The sequence below is a fragment of the Papio anubis genome, chromosome 7 (genome assembly GCF_008728515.1).
Source record: "Papio anubis isolate 15944 chromosome 7, Panubis1.0, whole genome shotgun sequence".
Taxonomy (NCBI): Eukaryota; Metazoa; Chordata; class Mammalia; order Primates; family Cercopithecidae; genus Papio; species Papio anubis.
The window spans coordinates 122,047-143,143 of NC_044982.1; the positions used below are offsets into that span (position 1 = coordinate 122,047).

Here is a 21,097-nt window from a genome sequence, read left to right on the forward strand (position 1 = left end):
TGTGTGTCTCTTGGGTTTTGCCAGAGGAGGTTGACATTTGAGTAAGTAGCCTGCAAGAGAAAGACCCAGCCTCAATATGGATGGACACCATCCACTCAGCTGTACAGCTAGAGCCAAAGCTTAAATTTAGAGACAGGAGAAAGTAACATTGCTTGCTCCGCCTTCTGTTTGTTTTGCTTTGTTTCCCTTGCTGGCTGCCTTTTTCCACTCTTCCTGCCCTTGGACATAAGATTTACGTTCTTCAGCAGTTGGACTATGGGGCATGCAGCAGGGGCTTGCTGAGGGCTCTTGGGCCCTTGGTCAGAGAATGAAGTGTGCACTGTTGGCTTTTCTGGTTTTGAGACTTATGGACTTAGACTAAGCCACTACGAGTTTCTTTTTCTTCCCAAGCTTTTAGAAAGCCTATCATGGAACTTTCATTTTGTAATTTTGTGAGAAAATTCTAATAAACTATATTTCCTCTATACATGTTATATGTTATATATATAATATGTTATATTAGTTCTATTTCTCTAGAGAACTCTGAGTAATACAACTTTGATACAAAAAAAATTGTATTCACAAAAATGTATGCTAAAATAAGCCAACACATAAAAGTGCATAAAGTATGATTCTATTTCTAGGAATTATAAAAAATGAAAATGAATCTAAAGTAACAACAAAAAAAAAGATGAGTAGTTGCCTAAGGACAGATTGGAAAATTATATTTTTCCAAATGCTACAAATGACACTCTTACCTATGAGGCATTACTCAAAAGCACACACACTCACTCGGGAATTTCATCCCAGAACTGACTCTGTAGTAGGAGACATACAAACAGGTTCCTGTTCAAGTACTAACTCTTCCTAATACTTTCTTTTCATGTACTTCCTTGACTTATTTGTTGATGAAGGTTGATAGCATAAAAATAACTAAACCAGGCTTACAGTAGAGAAAAAGAAGAGAGTGACGGAAAGATTAAGCTGGAGCATCCGGACACCAGTGATTCTTTGACTGCCTCCCACAGAGTCCTGAGGGAGGCAGAGGGATGAGCTCTGCTGAACAGTACATCTTTGTCCACAGTGAGAAAGAGGTGTAAATGTGACACCCACCCATGCTTATAAAATGGCCCATGGACAGCTTATCCCCTGTTCATGAAGCGGATGCCACCTGATGTCTGTGCCCTTTCTCAGTGTCCACACCTTAGGGTCTGTGCTAATCTGGGGTTCTCTTCTTATTCTCAGCGGTAGGGTCCCTGTGGATCACGCCTACCTGTGGCTGCTTCTCCGCCTGTTCCCTCTGTGTTTGTAAAAGTCCTACATGAAGTTCACTCGTGGAATCTGGAAGAGAAATGGTACAGCCCAATAATTCTCAGAACCTTTTTTACAAAGCCTCTGAATTTACCTTCACTGACTCTAGCATGATCTCAACCCAGCAGGCTTTAGGACGGGGGTTGGTGTGGGAGGCAACAGTTAGTGATTCAAGTGGCATTTGTTAGCGGTACCCTCCATCAATACAAAGAAAAATCATAATCATCAGGGACACCCTTGTCAGCACAGTCTCCCTCAAAATGACCAACCTGAGAGCCGAGGAGAAGGCCATGTATTACCATGAGAGACACAGTTAGGAGACATCTGTGTGGCAACCCAACACAGTTAGGGGACATCTGTGTTTGTGTCTGAGACCAGATACAAACCTCCCTGCAGGGAGACAGGAGGGGACTGTGTGACGGACACTGCTCAGGGCTACCAAGGGGAGCTCAGAACCATCAGGAGGCAGTGGGGACACAAAGGAGGACTCAGGAGCCACCAGGGGGTGCTCAGAACCACCTCAGGGTGGTGAGGACCCCAGGGGGTGCTGAGGACACAAGGGGAGGATCAGGACACCAGAGGGCGCTCAGGACACAAAGGGGGTACTCAGGACACCAGGGTCTGCTCAGAACCACCAGGGGGCGCTTATGAATCACCAGGAGAGGGTCAGCAACCACCAGGGGGCACTCAGGACACCAGGGGCTGCTCAGAATCACCAGGGGGCGCTCAGGACATGAGGCGGAGCTCAGGACACAAGGGGGAGCTCAGAACCACCAGGGGGTGCTCAGGACATAAGGTGACGCTTAGAACACAAGGGGGAGCTCCCACAGCAGGGGAGAAAGGCTCTTTGGCTTCTGGACACCGCTGCAGCGCTCAAGGGGCAGGGGCAGGGGCGGGGCAGGGGCTTAAAGTCCTGCCAGGGGCTCAGGACACTTGAGGTGGAGCTCAGGACACAGGGGAGCTCCAGAACCACCAGAGCTCAAGGACACCCAGTGAGTGCTCCAAATGGGAGGCCACCAGGGGAGGCGCTGGGACACCAGCCGTCGCTCCAGAACCACCAGGAAACATGAATCACCAGGAAGTCCCAGCAGCCACCAGAGCTCAGGACCGCGAGGGGCTGCTCCAGAATCACCAGGAAACACTTACTTAGATCACCCAGGAGAGGTCAGCAAGCACCAGAAGTAGCAGGACACCCAGGGGCTGCTCAAGTCCACCAGAGAGCTCAGGACGCAGAGAGTGGGCTCAGGACACCGAGGGGCTGCTCAGAACGCAGAGGCATCGAGACATCAGTAATTAGCTCAGACACACCAGGGGCTCAGGACATAAGGTGGCGCTTGGGACTGAGGGCTCAAGGAGACCTGCAGGGAGGCTCTCAGGACTCAGTGATTAGCTCAAGGAATCACCAGGAGCTCAGAACCACCAGAGGCGCTCAGGGACACAGTGAGTGGCTCAGGAACCACCAAGGGGCTCCAGGACATAAGAGTGGCAGCTTAGGACATAAGGGGAGCTCAGCATCAGCAGGGGAGGCCTTGGGACACCAGGGGCCTTCTGGGAGCACTGGGGCAGGAGTGGGACATCCAAGGGTTCCTGTTAAGAGCTTGGTCACCTCATCAGGTCCCTAGGAGAATTAGGTTTCTTTATTTAGGCTTTGTGATTTACAGGCCTGGTAGAGCTAGAAGTCTGCAAATATCTTTTGCCATTTCTTCAGCCAGAATCCATGTTTCTCTTACCTACAAAATCTTAACTTAGAACGGAAATTCAATTAAACTTTTAAATCTTTATATTTTTGTAATAATACTAGCAATAGTATCTCAGTAAAATTTTAAAATGAAGAAATTGTGTATGCTTACTTCAAACTATTTCCACAAACAGATTTTGTTACTGTGCTGTGTCAGTCACACTTTTATAAAGGTTTTCTAACAATAACTCAGCATACGCATGGTGTTGACTTTCTTTCTCTTTCATCTGCTGATTGTGAAGATGAAACCCCACTTCAAGGGCTTCTGTCCTCCACTTTGGTGGCTCCTGGTGTTCTGCCCCTCAGTCTGTTTCTCCACCTTCCCTTCTTCTGTCCAAATCTTTTATAATCCTCAGTTTCCATTCAAGGAATCAGCAAGTCTGTTTACTTTGTCTCATCCATGTCTGGTGAATCAGTTCACTTCCCTTTATGATCACTGAAGCCAACCAAGTATACGCAGGCAACTGTTCCAAGAATATGCTCATCTACTTGCAGACTCTCTGCCTCCTCACCTCTTTCTACGGTCTTGCAGACATCACCCCACCCCATCCCCTCCCTTCCCTAAGTACCACAGAGTGGGTTCTGCAGTTCCTGCTGCCCCGTGTGCTCAGTCCTGGGGCTCACTAGTGCTTTGATGATAAAGCCCAAATCCCTAATGTGTTTGCACACTCTCAGACCACCCTCTAGCAAGCTGTCACTGTGAGTTAATCCTGGGAACCCTGGGCTGATATTAGTTCTGTATTTACAGATATTCTCTGGCATTCAGGAATATTGTCAAATAAACAACCTATTGAGTTTATGTTAAAAATTCATGTGAAGCCATTGCAAAAAAAAAGTCTTTAAACTGGAAATAGCTACTTTTTAATTTAATACTTAATATTTTATTTTAATTTAATATTTAAATGCTATTTAAATTGGAAAAGAGGTGATGCCTTTTGTAAAGTACAACGTTATTTCAACCAATCATGTAACACAATTTTAATAGAGATGTTTACCTTTTTGATTATTATATTTATTTATAACATTAAATGCATTAAAACATTTATTTAAAAAGTATGCTATTAGTAAAAATGGGAAATAAGCCAGCACAGAGTATGTAAAGAATACCATTGTATATTTCATTGATACATTTGTCAATAATGGCAGTTACAGTAAGTTTTACTAAAACATGTATTTACATATATTTCTTAATTTACATTGGAATAGACAGACTTACTCATAGAAGAATGTTACTTTGTACTAAAACCTTAAACTATAAATACAAATAAATCCATATAAATTAAATAGAATAACATAGAAAGAAATGCATTTATTTTTGCCTGTGCACATATATGTTTCATTGCCGGGTGTGTGTGTCTGTGTCTGTATATATGGGTGTGACTATGAAGTTTCAAAATGCATTATTAACTTGTATAGTTATATAAATCTAAGTTTTTTATGTTAAAATATAATAAAAAACGGACACAAAAATATTCTAGAGAGCATTTGCAATAGCTAAGGTGTATTCAGGTGTTGTATTAATAATGAAAAACTAGCCAAAATGTTTTTAAACTTTTATTTTAGGTTCAGAAGAACCTGTGCAAGTTTTGTTTTATAAGTAAATTGTGAGTTATGTTGGTTTGATGTACAGATTATTTTGTCACCAAGGAAATAAGCATAGTACCTGATAGGTAGTTTTTCAATTCTCACCCTCCTCTCACCCTCCACACTTGAGTAGGAACTCGTGTCTGTTGTTTTCTTTGTGTTAATATGATTAGCTCCCACTTATACATGAGAACAGATGGTATGTAATTTTCTGTTACTGTGTTAGTTTCCTTAGGATAATGACCTCCAGCTCCATCTATGTTGCTGCAAATAAGATGATCTTATTCTCATGACTGTATTGTATTCCATTCTCAAACATACATAAATCAGTAAACGTGATTCAACATATAAACAGAAGTAAAAACCACATAATCATCTCATTGATCAATATTAACTTTCAATGTAAATCTCCCAGGAATCTTTCATCTTCTCTTGACCTTCCCCTCTCCTCAGGCATCCCAAACCATAGATTTCTGTATATTAGGATACATGAAACTAGGGCCCTCTCTCAGCTGATGAAAACCAGCCCAGCCCTGACTCCACAGCTCTTGGAGAGAAGCCCCAGCCCTGGAATACCAAGGTGCTTCCATTGAGTAATTAGCACTGGACACTGAAGACATGCCGTGGAGTTAGGAATGCGCTGGGTTTTCTTTGCTATTGTTCTAAAAGACGATCAAGAAGAACTAGAAATATTGACTGTGAGTGGATATGAGTGAGAGAAACAGTGGATCTGTGTGGTAGTTTCTGACACGAATGTCTCTGTGTTTGCAGGTGTCCAATGTGAGGTGTAGCTGGTAGAGTCTGGGGGAGGCTTGGTACAGCCTGGGGCATCCCTGTGACTCTCCTGTGCAGCCTCTGGATTCACCTTCAGTAGCTATGGCATGCACTAGGTGGACCAACCTCCAGGGAAGGGACTGGAGTGGGTCTTACATTAATGCTAGTGGTGGAGGCACATACTACTCAGACTCTGTGAAGGGCCGATACACCATCTCCAGAGAAAACACCAAGAACTCACTGTATCTGCAGATAAACAGTTTGATTGCTGACACCATGGCTGTCTATTACTGTAAGAGACACAGTGAGGAGAAGTCAGTGTGAGCCCAGACAGAAACCTCCCTGCAGGAGCGCTGTGGGGAAATCAGCTACAGGGGTCACTCAGGTCCACTGATCAGAGTCCACTCCAGAGGCAGGTTCACATGAAGGTTAGAGGCTGGTTTTCTCTCAGGATGTGGGACTTCATCATCTTCTTCTGTCACTTTCTTTAGGGAACCTCTTCATTTTAGAATTCTGTGTGTACCACTGTTTTATACACACACACACACACACACACACACACACATATATATATAATTATGGTAATGTGAGGACGTATTTTGCCATGCACAAGATGTAGATTGACACTTACAGAGTAGAAAAAGTATCAACCAATGTCAAAAAGATCAGTCCTGAAAAAGCTTAGGTGTTCTGGTGGGTCATCTCCAATCAGACCCAGAACAGTAACCTTAGTGAAATTCCATGGTTCAAATACTGTTTATGGTTTCTGATCATACCCAAGATGGAGTCTGTACCAGGGTCAGTGTCATATAGAAACTCACAGCTTCCATATATGACCCTTCTCTTGACAATGGAATATGAAATTCAGTATCAGCACTGTTTTGATATTTCTTTTGCTTTCCGTATTCTTTCTTTTTAGTTGTTGTTATTTAGTTTAGTTATTTCTTTTGCTATATCCATTTTTTTTTAAGTTGTGGCTTTCACTTTTGGCTTTCACTTTTCCATTTGCTTTTCCTGCTTCCTGATAAAGGGAGATGTAACCATGTGGTCTAAATTCCAGGCCTCAAGCCCTTTCCTGGGAGCTCAGGTGGGTCTCAGGCTGTGGCTCCTGCAGCCAGGTGAAAGAGGCTGATAGGACTTTCTTTCCTTCTCATGACTCAGGTCATTCCATGGTGTTGTGTGGAGACTCATCTGAGATTGCGTGTGGTCATCAGTAGTGAAGGGGATGAGATGTGGATGTGGACTTGATCCTGTGCTGTGCAAATTGTCATAGAGTCACTTTTCTCATCATAGTGTTAGAAAGAGACTATGAAAGTTGTCAGAATCAAAATGGAACAATTCGTGTTAAAACCCTGGGAAATGGAACTGGACAGACCATGAGGGAGGGTTCTCAAACACATGTCTTCCGTAACAAGAACTGTCATAAATAGATTCTGCAAAACCACAACTTTGCACAAAGGCCAGCACAACCTTAAAATAATTACTTCTACAAGTACAAGTACAAGTAATAATTACAAGTACATCTGCGCAGAGCTGCCTGTGCAATATTAGACTGATGCCACCCTGGTTATTGGTCATTTTATCCCAGGTTAATTGTCTCAAAATCGCATATGTGGCCCTCCTCATTTTTTTCTTTAAAACACTTTCCTTATTTACCTACCCAAATGTGCCCATGCACATTCCCATTGCAATGCGTATTCTCAAATAAATATCACTTTACTTTAGAGTTTCTTTCTGTCTGATATTCAGGTTTGTCAAGTTGCAGATGGACTTGCCAATTTTCTGTGGGATATACGGGATAATAATTACAAGAGATGTGTAGGCCTGTTCAATGTTCGTAAGACCAACTGTAAATAAATGCAGGCTGGAAGTCTCCGAGAGAGCTGAACCTGCTGAAACGCCACGGCATTTTACCTTCTCCCATTCTTCTCTGATTGGAATCAGACCCAGCCCAGTTATTAATGACCGTCTACCTAACCTAGAGCCAACTGATTACAGTATTAATAGCAACAATGGGTTTTTATTTTCTGCCTGGCTTTGTATTGTTACCTTGTTCCATCCTCTAGAGTATCTATTTCAGCCCTTCGGATACTGGTTTTAGAGGCTTGCCCCTAAAGTGTAATTTCTTAGTTTTGTAGTGGTGATAAGGAAGGAGGTGGGTCTGGATGTGTTTTAGAAGTTCAGGCTCTCATTCTCTCCCAGACAGACACTTTGGTACAGAACGATTTATGTGATTGTCCCCTTTCTCAGGGAAAGATATTCAAGAAAATGGGAAAGCTCTTCAGTATTTGGTCCCTGAGAATTTTACACTAGAGCACATTCACCACTCTTGACTTCAAGCAATCCAATATGTATTAAAAGCTTTATCTTGAAATAGACTATATTTCATATGGCAGACTCTGCCTCAGGTAATCTCATACCCTGACTTTGTCCTCAAATGGGACACTGATGTAGAGATGATCTTGTGCTTCTCACCCTGTCACAGAGCCCCCACCCTCACCTGTGGCTTTCGGGAAAGTTGAGGATGGAGATTGTTGTGCTGTGAGCTCTGTGTGACGGCAATTGTAAGGTTTGGGTGGGCACAGCCAAAGACAATGGAGTTGGCCATCAGGAAAGACAGACTGGAATTCCTGGGAAGCCCTACATCTGCTGTCCATCATACAGTTCCATTGTCTTCTCTTCTGCTAGGATTAAATCAGACCGACCAAGTTCATCTAGGACAATCTTCCTGACCTCGAGAAAAGTGATGACAGGCTTTAATAACACCTGTATTATACCATCAGAGCAACACATAGATTAGTGTTTGATGACTATCTGAGACGATGTTCCAGTCAAGATGACACACAACTGATTATTACCGTGATTAAAATTTTATATTTTATACTGATTAATATTTTAATACTAATATTGATCAATGCAATATTAATTTAATATTAAAAATTAATATTTTATATTCGACAATATAATCAAACTCATGTTATACATAATTAGAATCAGACTCATGTCATAAATAATTTTGCTAAAATATGTGTGTTCTTATTGGTTTTCTGAGCATAAATCTCCAGTAGTTGATTAAGTTTGCATGCATTTGTTGAAGCAGGGTATCCACCCTTTTGAGAGAAAATGTGTGGAGCGTAAATGAGGCTGGGAAAGCTGAAGGCATGTGATGGAAGCCTGTCCCTGAGTGAAGGAGAGAGGGAGGGAGGATTGGGTGGAAATTTCCTACATTTCTGTGCCATGTAAAGAAGGTCCACATTATCATTGAGTCTCATGTGAGTCAAAGTTGCCCCTCTGGAGACCCCCATGACTCCCTGCAGCGGCTGTGCCTCAGATGAGTGCAGAGCTCACTCTATCCTGGAGAATGGAGCACAGGACATGGGCCTCAGCATGAGTCACGACATGGACGTCAGAGAGCAGTAGCTGGATGCATGATCCAAGTGCATTCTTCTGCCTGTAGGTGGAGGGAGGAAGGTGCATTCTCAGAGCCAACATGCCGTGGATTTTTATAGAGAACACATGTTTTTACTTAATTTACTGGAAGGCATATGAAGAATGTGCAGTCTGCAAACAATTGTAATTTTCACATTTACTTCAATTGTATTATTTCTTCATTCTGCACGACATCCTGGAACAATTACATTTTTCATGGGTATCGTTTCATGGATTGATAGCATGCATTTCACACTTGCATTTTTTTATCCATGTGCAGAGGCCTTGAGTAGAGCATGTCTGGGCCTTATCTACTCTAACTCTCATGGCCCAGAAGAAAGAGCAGAGACTTGACTGACTGCAAACTTTGGGGTAGGAGCTTCTCCTGCACACCTCAGAGCCTGCAGAGACCCAAAGTGCAGTTTTATGGAGTCAGGGTGTTTTTCTATGTAGGGGAATTATGGGCTGCCCCATGCGTAGTGATTGCTGGTCAGCTCTAAAGATGAGTTCAGAATGAGGTCACTTGGTAGCTTATTTCACTGCAGCTCTGTTTCGTAAATTACTACCATCAGATTCTACGTAATAATGGAAGCTCCATTATTCGGACTCCATTTTCTTATCTTTTTTATTTATAAGTTTGGTTATAGAAAATGTTAACCCATAGTTTCCTGATTCAAACCCCACAACTTGCTGAACTAATCAGGATTTTTTTTTAATGTCCCCAGTATTTGGGAAATATAAAGGAACAGCCATATATAGTTCATTGTGTGGGCATAGTCATTTAAGTGCATTACTAAAAACATAATTGCTGAATTGTATAGTCAAACTACAACTAGATTTGCAGAAAATTGCCTCCAGTAACGTCTGAAGGGAGAGCCACTCAGCTGATCCTGTCTTTGGGCTTTGAGGAAGCTCACTACACAGGCGAGGTCACATGGTTGAGATCCAAGGTGCAGCTCCCAGTCCTGGCTGAGTTCTTTTCCAGGAACCAGACAAACAACTTGGCATCTCAGAAGCAGATCCCCAAGACTTCCTTTATCTGGGATGCACAGACCTCAAAGGACCAGCAGGAGATGCTCAGAACTCATCCAAGGCAGAGACCCAGTGAGAAGCAGCTGCAGAGAGGAACCAGCCAGGGAGCCTCTGACCACCATCTAAGGTTGTCTTCTTTTCCTTCACAGCATGGAGCCCTCAGGAGACCACGCACTATGTTGTTTTTAACTCATGTCTTTCTTGTCCCAAAGCAAAAGAGACATAAGTATGACTCTGCAGTTAACTCCTTCCTTGAACCTGGGTCATTTTTTCTGAGAATGTCACCTTAATTGTCAATATCATGATCATTATATCAAAATCAGCATGCATATCTAGTCATCAGGAAGACAATTTGTCTCGTGGTATAAATGTTTATTGAATTAATAATTACATTTTGGCCAGATGCGGTGGCTCACACCTGTAATCCCAGCACTTTGGGAGGCTGAAGTGAGCAGATTACCTGAGGTCAGGAGTTCAAGACCAGCTTGGCCAACATGGTGAAACTCCGTCTCTACTAAAACTACAAAAATTAACCAGGCACGGTGACAGGCGCCTGTAATCCCAGCTACTCGGGAGGCTGAGGCAGGAGAATGGCTTGAGCTCAGGACGTGGAGGTTGCAGTGAGCCGAGGCTGCGCCACTGTACTCCAGCCTGGGCGACTGAGCGGGAGTTTGTCTCAAAAACAAAAACAAAAACAAAAACAAATTTCATGGGAAAGGGTCTGTAGATGAACACTGGTCAATTAATAAGGTATTAGTGAAGTATCATAAAAATAAGTGGCACTAGTATCTTTGGTATCCAGTTAATCTATAAAGCATATCAGTATGATTTTTGTATGCGGTCTAGGACAAATTTGGGTAATATTTAGGCTATAAAGAGACAGTGCTTTCCTTCTTAGATAGGAATGTCCTTCATAGTAAAGTGTGTTTTCATAAACATTGTCCAGATTCTCTTCCTGCATGGGGTTTCTACATGACCTATTTTTCTTTTCCAAAAACAGATCACTCAAGTTTCTCATTATCTTGTGAGTGAGAAATATTTTCCCAAACACAACCTCAGTCTACGTAGATACCTTCATGAATGAGCCTTCACTCTCAGACAGGCACACGTTGTCCCCATGTAGACGCTTCTCTCAGACAGACACACAGATCCCCACATGGTTAAGATTGTTTACTGTGGCTCTGACCATGGAGGTCTCTGTTCTCACTAGGGCAGGTTAGTACCTCAATCCTCATCCACACTGTGGCCTTTGATGTCTGTGGCCTGACATACCCTCTGCCCGTCCCTCAGTGTCCTGAAAGGTGAAGCTGCCCAACCCAGGGATAGAGGAAGAGCTCAGATTTCCCTGTGAAGGAGACAGGATGCCAAGCAAGAGATAGAAATCTCTCACTTCTCTGCTGGGTCATGTTCTGGGCAGGGTCTCTGAAGGTACCGCTGGGGTCAGTGGCCTCAGATGTCTCCCTCTGCTTCCTTGGGAAGAACCCATAGAAAGACAAAGTTTTGCGTTAGGGCATCATAGAACTTGTGCATTATTTATGTGATAGATATAGATATTTTGAATATTTTTAAAATTAAGTATAACACTAATTCTACCAAATATATAAATATATAACCATTATAACACATGTCTACAGAGATGTCTCCTGGAATTTAGGTTTGAATATATATATATATATATATATATATTTTTTTTTTTTCCAAGAGAAATCTTGTTGAACATCATAAAATTGATTCTAATATTTATGTGCAAGATAACTTTCAAACAAGGTTTAACAACAGAGACCAGATGTAACTTTCCACCAGAAATAACTGTAAAACACAATGAAATTTCTTTTTTTTTTTTTTTTTTTGAGACGGAGTCTCGCTGTGCTCCCAGGCTGGAGTGCAGTGGCCTGATCTCGGCTCACTGCAAGCTCCGCCTCCTGGGTTCACGCCATTCTCCCGCCTCAGCCTCCCAAGTAGCTGAGACTACAGGCGCCCGCCACCACGCCCGGCTAGGTTTTTTTTTTTTGTATTTTCAGTAGAGACGGGGTTTCACCATGTTAGCCAGGATAGTCTCGATCTCCTGACCTCGTGATCCACCCGCCTCGGCCTCCCAAAGTGCTGGGATTACAGGCTTGAGCCACCGCGCCCGGCCGGACAGTGATTGCTGGGAGGGGGAAAATATACAAAAGGAGCCGTGTGATTAATGCACACTTCGATATTTTCTTTAGAGAGTTTCCGGGCCACAGTGCTGAAGTGGAACCAGGTAGATCTGAAGTTGAGGAAAAGGAGCTGAGATCCCAGACAGGCCAGGAAGTGTGGAGACAGGCCAGGACAGTGGAGAGCAGAACATTGTTCAGAGAGCGGGCCCCACAGACGGCAGGAGAGAGACCCAGCATTGGCAGAGTGCGGCTCAGTGTGAGGGAACCAGGGCAAGTTGTACACGAGAACACACCCTACTACGGGGGGCTTTCCTTAAAATCTAAAATTACCCTAAATTTTAAACATATTCACTTACAAATTTAAAAATATACAGAAAGACACCATGATAAAGATAAAGGAAAGGTGGATTTGCATATTAAAATATAAAAAATGCGTATTTCTGAACAAATGATAATACTTATGAGGAGGGACAAGTTTATTCTATCATGGCAAATGATTTAAGAGAAGAACATTCAAAATGCTTATGGCCCTAATGAGGAAGCTTCAATTATGAATATGAATAGAGTTATCTCACTATAAGGGTGATGGCTTGAGAAACTCCAAGTTTTGCAAAGAAACAACCTCATCTGGTAAAAATTATAAAAACTCAGCCTTTAATATCAAAGCAAATTATTCTAAGAACACGCAGTAAATAAAAATCATTGATTGTTATAATGTGCTCCTATTGACTGAATGGTTATGACCCCCATAAGGCATATGTTGGAATCTCAACTCCAGTGTGATGGTGGCAGGAGGTGGGGCCTTTGGTCTCCTTTGAAAGGTGTTGAGGCTCCGTCTCATGAGTGGCATTAATGTCCTGATAAAATACCCCAGAGAGCTCCCTCTTTCCTTCCACCAGGTGTGGTCATGGTAGGAAAGTGGCCATCTATAAATAAAGACTTGGGACTTCACCAGATACGAATCTCTAAGGCATCTTGATCTTGAACTTCCCAGCCTTGAAAATCGGGACATATACATTTATGTTACTTCTGGGCCACCCAGTCCATGGTATTCTCTCACAGCAGTTCAGTCTCAGCAAGTGCAGTGAGGACCCAGAATACTTGAGAGAAGAGCATTACCCTCTTTTTTACATCTCAGGATCACAGAATGTTGACTTTGGGCTGAACTGACCAGAAGGTGGTGCTTCCCTCTCCCCCAGATCTCAGTTGACGTCATGGTGTCAGGTCTTTATGGTGGAGACTAAATTCCAGTCTGTGATTTGGTGGATGCCTATCTCCTCCCAGCCTCACTCATGAGACATAGTTTCCATGCCATGAGTTATAGGCCAAAAACAGGTGGACCCCGATTATTCTCATGCCAGCTTACTTGCAGGCGAGAGGGTCTGGGGAGCTTCCTGGGAGAGGCACAATGAGATCATAGGAGTCCACCACTCCCACGCAGTTTTCTGTACTTAAAGCAGGAATGTCCCTCTGAGATACCTGAAGCCTTTCTTCTGCACCAAGATAGAGTCTGGTATATTTTTACAGTGATAGAGGCAGGGCATAAAAACAGTGATACGAAGCTCTCTCTAAAGGGCGTGACTTGATTAGCAGTCAGATGAGAATAATTTCAACCCTAAACTTCATCCAAAATGTTAGCAGCTTTCATGGTAAGTAATTAATAGAAAGCTGATAGCTCCATGAAAGCGATATAGGAAACAATAGTCCACTCATTTTTAACAGAGAGAATAAGAAAATCTATAATTGAAGAATAACCAGCTGGGCACTGTGGCACTGCCTGGAGTTCCATTACTTGGCAGTTTGAGGTGAGAGGATCACTTGAGCCCAGGATTTTAAGCCCAACCTGGAAACATAGCTAGACTCCATTTCTTCAAAAAAAATCAGTAACATTTTGGGGTCAGGACAAACCTCAAAAACTGCCCCTGAAAAGAAGCCCCAATTTAATTCCATCAGATTGTTGATCAATTTATGTTACAAAACAGTGTCCCCATGCCAGAAATGAGCACAGTGTAAAAGTTAGATGGGATGTTAAGAGACACAAACCGTCAAGCAGAAAAATGAGGTAATAAATCTGTCAAAGGCAACACTGCCAAATGACAGCGTTTCCGTGGAAATAGCGTGTACATCCAGGACTGCACCTGTGAACGATGACATCATACCCTTCACAATGTCGAGGAAAGAGGAAAGATCACTCAAACAGACAAGCCAAGGGACTTCAGAAATATATAAGGGGAAATACAGTGTGCAAATACATAAAAATGAAATTAGATGATGACTGCTAAATGATTATCAAGGCACAATCACATAATATGAAATTATATTTTCCTGAATGATAGGATCACTACCAATCTCCCCCAGGACACTCTCTACTCTGTGCACAGCCTTCTCCTGAGGCGTCCCACCCCCGAGGAGCTTGCTATATAGTAGGAGACATGCAAATAAGACTCCCCTTTTGGGTGATGAAAAGCAGCCCAGCCCTGACCCTGCAGCTCTGGGAGAGGAGCCCCAGCCTTGGGATTTCCAGCTCTCTCCACTTGGTGATCGACACTGAACACAGGAGACTCACCATGGAGTTTGTACTGAGCTGGGTTTTCCTTGTTGCTATTTTAAAAGGTGATTCATGGAGAAATAGAGATGTTGAGTATGAGGGGACATGGGTGAGAGGAACAGTGGATATGTGTGGCAGTTTCTGACCAGGATGTCTCTGTGTTTGCAGGTGTCCAGTGTGAGGTGCAGCTGGTGGAGTCTGGGGGAGGCTTGGTCCAGCCTGGCGGGTCCCTGAGACTCTCCTGTGCAGCCTCTGGATTCACCTTCAGTAGTTCTGCTATGCACTGGGTCCGCCAGGCTTCTGGGAAAGGACTGGAGTGGGTTGGACGTATTAGAAGCAAATCTAACAATTACGCGACAGAATACGCCGCATCGGTGAAAGGCAGATTCACTATCTCCAGAGATGATTCAAAGAACACACTGTATCTGCAAATGAACAGCCTGAAAACCGAGGACACGGCCGTGTATTACTGTACTAAAGACACAGTGAGGGGAGGTCAGTGTGAGCCCAGACACAAACCCCCCTGCAGGGGCGCGCGGGGCCTCCAGGGGGCGCTCGGGACCCACTGAGGACGGGGCAGGTCCCAGGAGCAGGTGCAGGGGGAGGTTTCCTTTCTCAACTGCAGGAGGCGGGTTTGTGTTTTCAGAACTCTGGAGTCTTACAGGTTGTTATATGTTTACACTGTTATTTAGTATGTATTTATTATCATTTGTATTTAAGTTTTAATAATTTTGAACATTGTATGTAGTGTTATTTTTTAAAAACATATACCTTCAAGGAATAATTATTCCTAATTATTTGCAGTTATTCTTCCAGAGTTTTATTAACATATCTTGCTATCAACAACTACATAGCTATGGGAACATAAATTTACACCTCTAGACATAGGTCTGAATACCACAAACCTGTGCATAAATGTGTAGTCATTTATATTTAACATTATAATAAAGTAATTTAAAAAATATGTCCTAAATGGTCAAACTTATTGAGAACTAAATATAAATTATTGGAATAATCCATAATTGATTTCAAAAATGTTATATTGTTTATATTAATATCTTTCTTTACTTAAACATAGTATATTAGTCATTTCAAAATAGCTAAGGTAAATTTCAAATGGTCTTGACACAAAAAATGAAAAGATTTTGAGGTAATGAATATGCTTATTAGTGTTATTTAATTATTCCATATTGTATTAATAAATCACAACATTGCTTTGTACCTCATAAATATATACAACCGTAATTTATCAATTTTCAAGACAATTATTTAATCCATCCTAGGTCATAATCTTTTTTCCCCTGTCCAGGTCTGTTTGGATTGTCCTGAGAAACCCATCCACACGCCTGCCTCCTTCAGACTTCTGAGACGGGCTCCATGAAGGCCAGAAGCAGGCGCCCTGTGTGAGTCCACACGACCTGGAACCTCCCTCTCCTTGGATTAGGGCATCTCCTCAGGATCGCAGGGCTCTTCATTATCCTCACCTCGCTATTGTACCAAACAAGAAACATCACACTTCAATTCGTCACGGTTTGTTTTAATTTTCCCCCAAAAATCAAAGTAATAATTTTAACAATAAACATCACAACCTACTAAGAATAAGTTATTTCCCACGTACTAAGGTTTCTTCTGAGGGCTTTACATGTATCACACAGTTTCAATTTCTTTATGAGATGAGATACTAATATCCCCATATTAGACATTGATTTTCTAAGTTGTTTCTGAAAATTAGTTTGTCCAAGGGCCCATTCAGATTCTGTTAGAGATCCAGGATACAATTAGAAATTTCAACAGTAAAAGCTGGAAAAACATTGAGAATATATTTAACTTAGTACATGTGCTCCTAAATACCTTATTTCCTTAAAGGTTGTTGCCAGTTATGATTTTACCCATGATATATGTAGTTAATACTAGTAAGATAGATTAAAATATTGTATCAATTATTTAATAACTTTTGATAATAACAAAATACATGTTCCACATATTTTTGACCATTTTGTTTTCTCTATGAAATGCATGCTTATTAACTTATTATTATCAGATGTCACCCTTATCTTTCTGATTTCTGGGATTTAATTCTAGCAGGTATTGTTAAATATTTTCATTAATTCATATTATATTGTTCACATTTTGAGTTTGATTTTATTTTTAGTTGCATTATTTACTGAATTTTAAACTATTTCTTGTACACTATTTTTAATTTTTTATTTTTATGAGATGTAATTTCAATATAAGTAATAATGGATAGATCTACGATGTACCATTACAGGATTTCTGGCAAATGTAAACACACTTGTCTCCAACAGCCAAGGTCGGATGAAGAAGAGGCCCATCCCCCAGCACAAATGACCTTCTCTGTGCTTCCAGTCAGCTCCCACATTTAACACAACGTTTTGATTTCTGCCACTGTAGATTCATTGTTCATGTTTTGATTTTCATATAAATGGACTCAAACATTATAGACCCCTTTTTCTGGTAAGGAGTTAATTTTGTTATTTTTGATGTTTATTTATGCTATTTCATGTGTAAAATTACATCAGCATATTGTTATTTATTCACTTAATGGGCTGCCTCTGATATAAAATCTCAAAGTTTTGACATATATGGAGAGAGAGACAGAGAGAGAGATTTTATGCTTGAGTCAGTCCATTTAGCAATAAATGACAGTAAACTGATCCATTTTCCTGTCGATGCACTTTGAATTTGTTTCTGGTTTAGTAACATCGTAAGCAAAGCTGCTATAAATATTTTTTTCTATCTATCTTTTCTCATTTTTATTGAGAAAATGTGGAAATATGCATTCCTTCATCATAAAAGTAAGGTTAATTTGTTCAGCTTTATGGAACCATAACTGACAACAAAAATTGTATATATTTAAGGTGCACCACTTGATGTTTTGATATAAATTGTGAAATTTTCACTATGACCAAGGAGACAGCATATCTATTACCTCACAGTTACCATTTTCCTCCTTTAATTTATTATGTGTGTTTCCAGTGAGAACATCTGAAATCTGTCCCTTTACCAGAGATCAAGTTTGCAATACAGTGTTGATAGCTCTAGTCCCATCGCTTTACATTAGACCTCCAGAACCCATTCTACCTGCACAACTGAAACTTTATGCCCTTGACAAGCATCACTCTGCTTCCCCTCCTCCCAGCCCTGGAAACCACTTTCCTACTCTCTGCTTCTAAGAATTTGAATATTTTAGATTCCACATGTAAATGAGATAATGCAGCATTTGTCTTTCTGTGTCTGGCTTATTCCACGTAGCATAATGTTCTCCAGGCCCATCCATGTTGTTGGAAATGTTATAATTTCCTTATTTTTAGAGGTCATGTAATATTCCATTGTATGTGTATACATTTCCTTTATACACCCATTTACCTATGCTCATTAACCTTAAAAAAATTCTAGGCCATTATGAATAATCTTGTATTAAACCTTTTTTTACTTACTGATTTTATTTCCTTTGAATACATAGCCAGAAGTGGGATCACCAGATCACAATAGTTTTACTTTCAATTCATAAAATAACCTCTACTACCACACCACTGAATAATTCCCTCTTCACCAGTTTACTGTCAGCATTTTATCTTTTGTCTTTGTGATATTAATCATGTTAACTAATGCGAGGTGATATCTCATTGTGGTTTTCATTTGAACTCCCCTGATGATAAGCAATGTGGAGCATCTTTCTGTGTCCTGCTGGCCGTGCATATGTCTTCCCTTGAATACAATGTCTATGCACATTTTTGCCATCTTAAAAATCAGGTTATTTTTTGCTATTGTATGAGTTCTTTAAACATTTAGATAGAACCTGTTGTCAGATATGGAGTTGCACATAATTTATTTTTCTGTGATTTTGGTGTCAAATCCAAATAAATCATTTTCCAGATCAATTCCAGGAAGCTTCTTTTTTCTCCATTTTCTTCTATGAGTTTACAATTTTAGATTTCATATTATATTCAAGCCTTAAACACATTTTAGGTGATTTTTGTATATGATGTGAAATATGATCTCATTTTTTTCTGCATATGAATGCCCAGTTGTTACACCATTTGTTAAAAATATATCTTTTCCTCATTGTTCTTGGAACACAAAATCTGGCAGAGACACACAATAGAGGACAATTTTAAACCAATATTCCTGATGATAGACCTAAAAATCTTCAAGAAAATACTAGGAAATTAAATACAGCAGCACGTTAAAAAGTTATTACAATATGATCAAGTAGATTTTACTCCTTTCATGAAAGGCTAGTTCAACATACACAAATCAATAAAGTTGATTCACCACATAAGCAGAATCAAAAGCAAAAACTATATGATTATCTCAATCGATCCAGAGAAACTTAAAATAAGAGTCAACATTCTTCATGATAAAAACCCTCAACAGACTAGACATCAAAGAAATGTACCTTAAAATGATAAGAGCCATGTGTGACAAACCCACAACTAACATCATACTGAATCAACAAAAGCTCAAATCATTCCCCTTCGTAACTGGAACAAAACAAGAATACTCACTCTCACCACTCCTATTCAACACGTACTGGATGTTCTAGCAAGAGAAATTAGACAAGAGAAAGAAATAAAAGACGTTCACATAAGTAAATAAGAATTCAAACTACCTCTTTTTGCTATTGATAGGATTCTATGCATAGAAAATTCTATAGACTCTGCCAAATGAATCCTAGAATTGATTAAAAAAAAAACTTTAGTAATGTTTCAGGATACAGAATAAATATACAAAAATCAGTAGCTTTTTTATACACCAATGACATCCAGGCTGAGAGCAAAATAAAGGACACAATCCCACTTACAATATCTACAAAAAAAAAATACCAGGTAATACAGCTAACAAGGGAGGTGAAATATCTCTACAGGAACTAAAAAACACTGTGGAAAGAAATCAGAGAGGAAACAAATAAATTGAAAAAACATTCCATGCTCATGGATTGGAAGAAATAATATCACAAAATGGCAATATTATCCTTCAAATTTTACAGATTCAATGTTATTACTATCAATATACCAGTTTTATTCTTCGAGAAATATAAGAAAATATTCTAAAATTTGTATGTAACCAAAAAAACAGCCAAAACAGCCAGAGTAATCCTCAGCCAAAATAACAATGCCAGAGACATCACACTATTTGACTTAAACTCTACTATAAAGCCACAGTAACAAAAACTTTTTGGTACTGGTACAAGAACAAACACATACACCAATGAAGTAGAATAGAAAACTCAGAAATAAAGCTGCACACGTACAGCTCTGTTTTTGACAACCCTTAAAAAAATAAACAAGCAATGGGGAAAATACAACCTAGTCAATAAATGGTGCTGAGATAACCTGCTAGCCATATGCAGAAGACGGGAACTTGACTCCTAACTATCACCATATGAAAAAGAAAATTAACTCAAAATGGATTATAGCTTTAAACTAAGACTTCAAACTACAAAAAAACCTAGAAAGACAACCTAGGAATACTCTTCTCTGCATTGGCCTTGGCAAATAATTACTGGCTGTGAGACTTGTCGCTACACTAGTACATCAGAGTGTTTTTCACATAATTTAACAAAATGCTGACCCTGTGAAATTCTCTGCTTTTTATATCTTATTTTTGGTATTATATCTAAAATTTCTGAAGTTTAAAGTGAGCAAGAATTTTTATCATGTGCCAAAGCCTATGCCATAATTCACAGATGCAGGTTAAACTCCAACTCTTTGAATGCAGAAATATCAACAAAATTTTGTGTAATTATACTGTTTTAGATAAACATCCTTCTTCTCTCATATATTTTATTTATTCATTTATTAATAACAGTATGTTTTTATACATATTTATTTAACACTTTGGTCAAAATCTATTTCTATATTATTTATTTTAATATTCAGTTTTTTCAGTTCTTTGGAAATTGGGAACTTTTTCCAGTTGTCTCCTTCATCTTTTTGACATATCCCAATTTTTGGTGGGTTTTTAACCTTTTTAAATTTTTTAATAGTTATGTGGGGTACAAGTACATCTATGTTACATAAATATATTGCATAGTGATGTAGTCTGAGTTTTTTTTTTTTTTTTTTTTTTGAGACGGAGTCTGGCTCTGTTGCCCAGGCTGGAGTGCAGTGGCCGGATCTCAGCTCACTGCAAGCTCCGCCTCCCGGGTTCACGCCATTCTCCTGCCTCAGCCTCCCGAGTAGCTGGGACTACAGGCGCCCGCCACCTCGCCCGGCTAGTTTTTTGTATTTTTTTTTTTTAGTAGAGACGAGGTTTCACCGTGTTAGCCAGGATGGTCTCGATCTCCTGAACTCGTGATCCGCCCGTCTCGGCCTCCCAAAGTGCTGGGATTACAGGCTTGAGCCACCGCGCCCGGCCAAGTCTGAGTTTTTAAAGTCAGCTCACCAGTTATAGTACCTTGGAACCATTAAGTGATTAGTGATCTCATTCTCCAAACCTTATGTGTCTCCCATGTCTATTATTCTACTCTCTGTGTCTATGTGTACCCATTATTTAGCTCCTACTGATAAGTGAGAAAAAGCCATATTTGGTTTT

At 40.4% G+C, this 21,097-nt stretch overlaps 1 pseudogene and 1 gene segment (V, D, J or C); one reads left to right on the forward strand and one right to left on the reverse strand.

Annotated features, from left to right (window-relative positions):
• The window catches only part of LOC101006990, a 106,727-nt pseudogene that overhangs the window by 34,026 nt on the left and 51,604 nt on the right, over positions 1-21,097 (reverse strand). The window lies entirely within an intron of this gene.
• Positions 14,362-15,136, forward strand: LOC116275919. The segment is given in 2 exon segments: positions 14,362-14,604; positions 14,708-15,136. Coding segments are annotated over 2 exon segments (582 nt in total).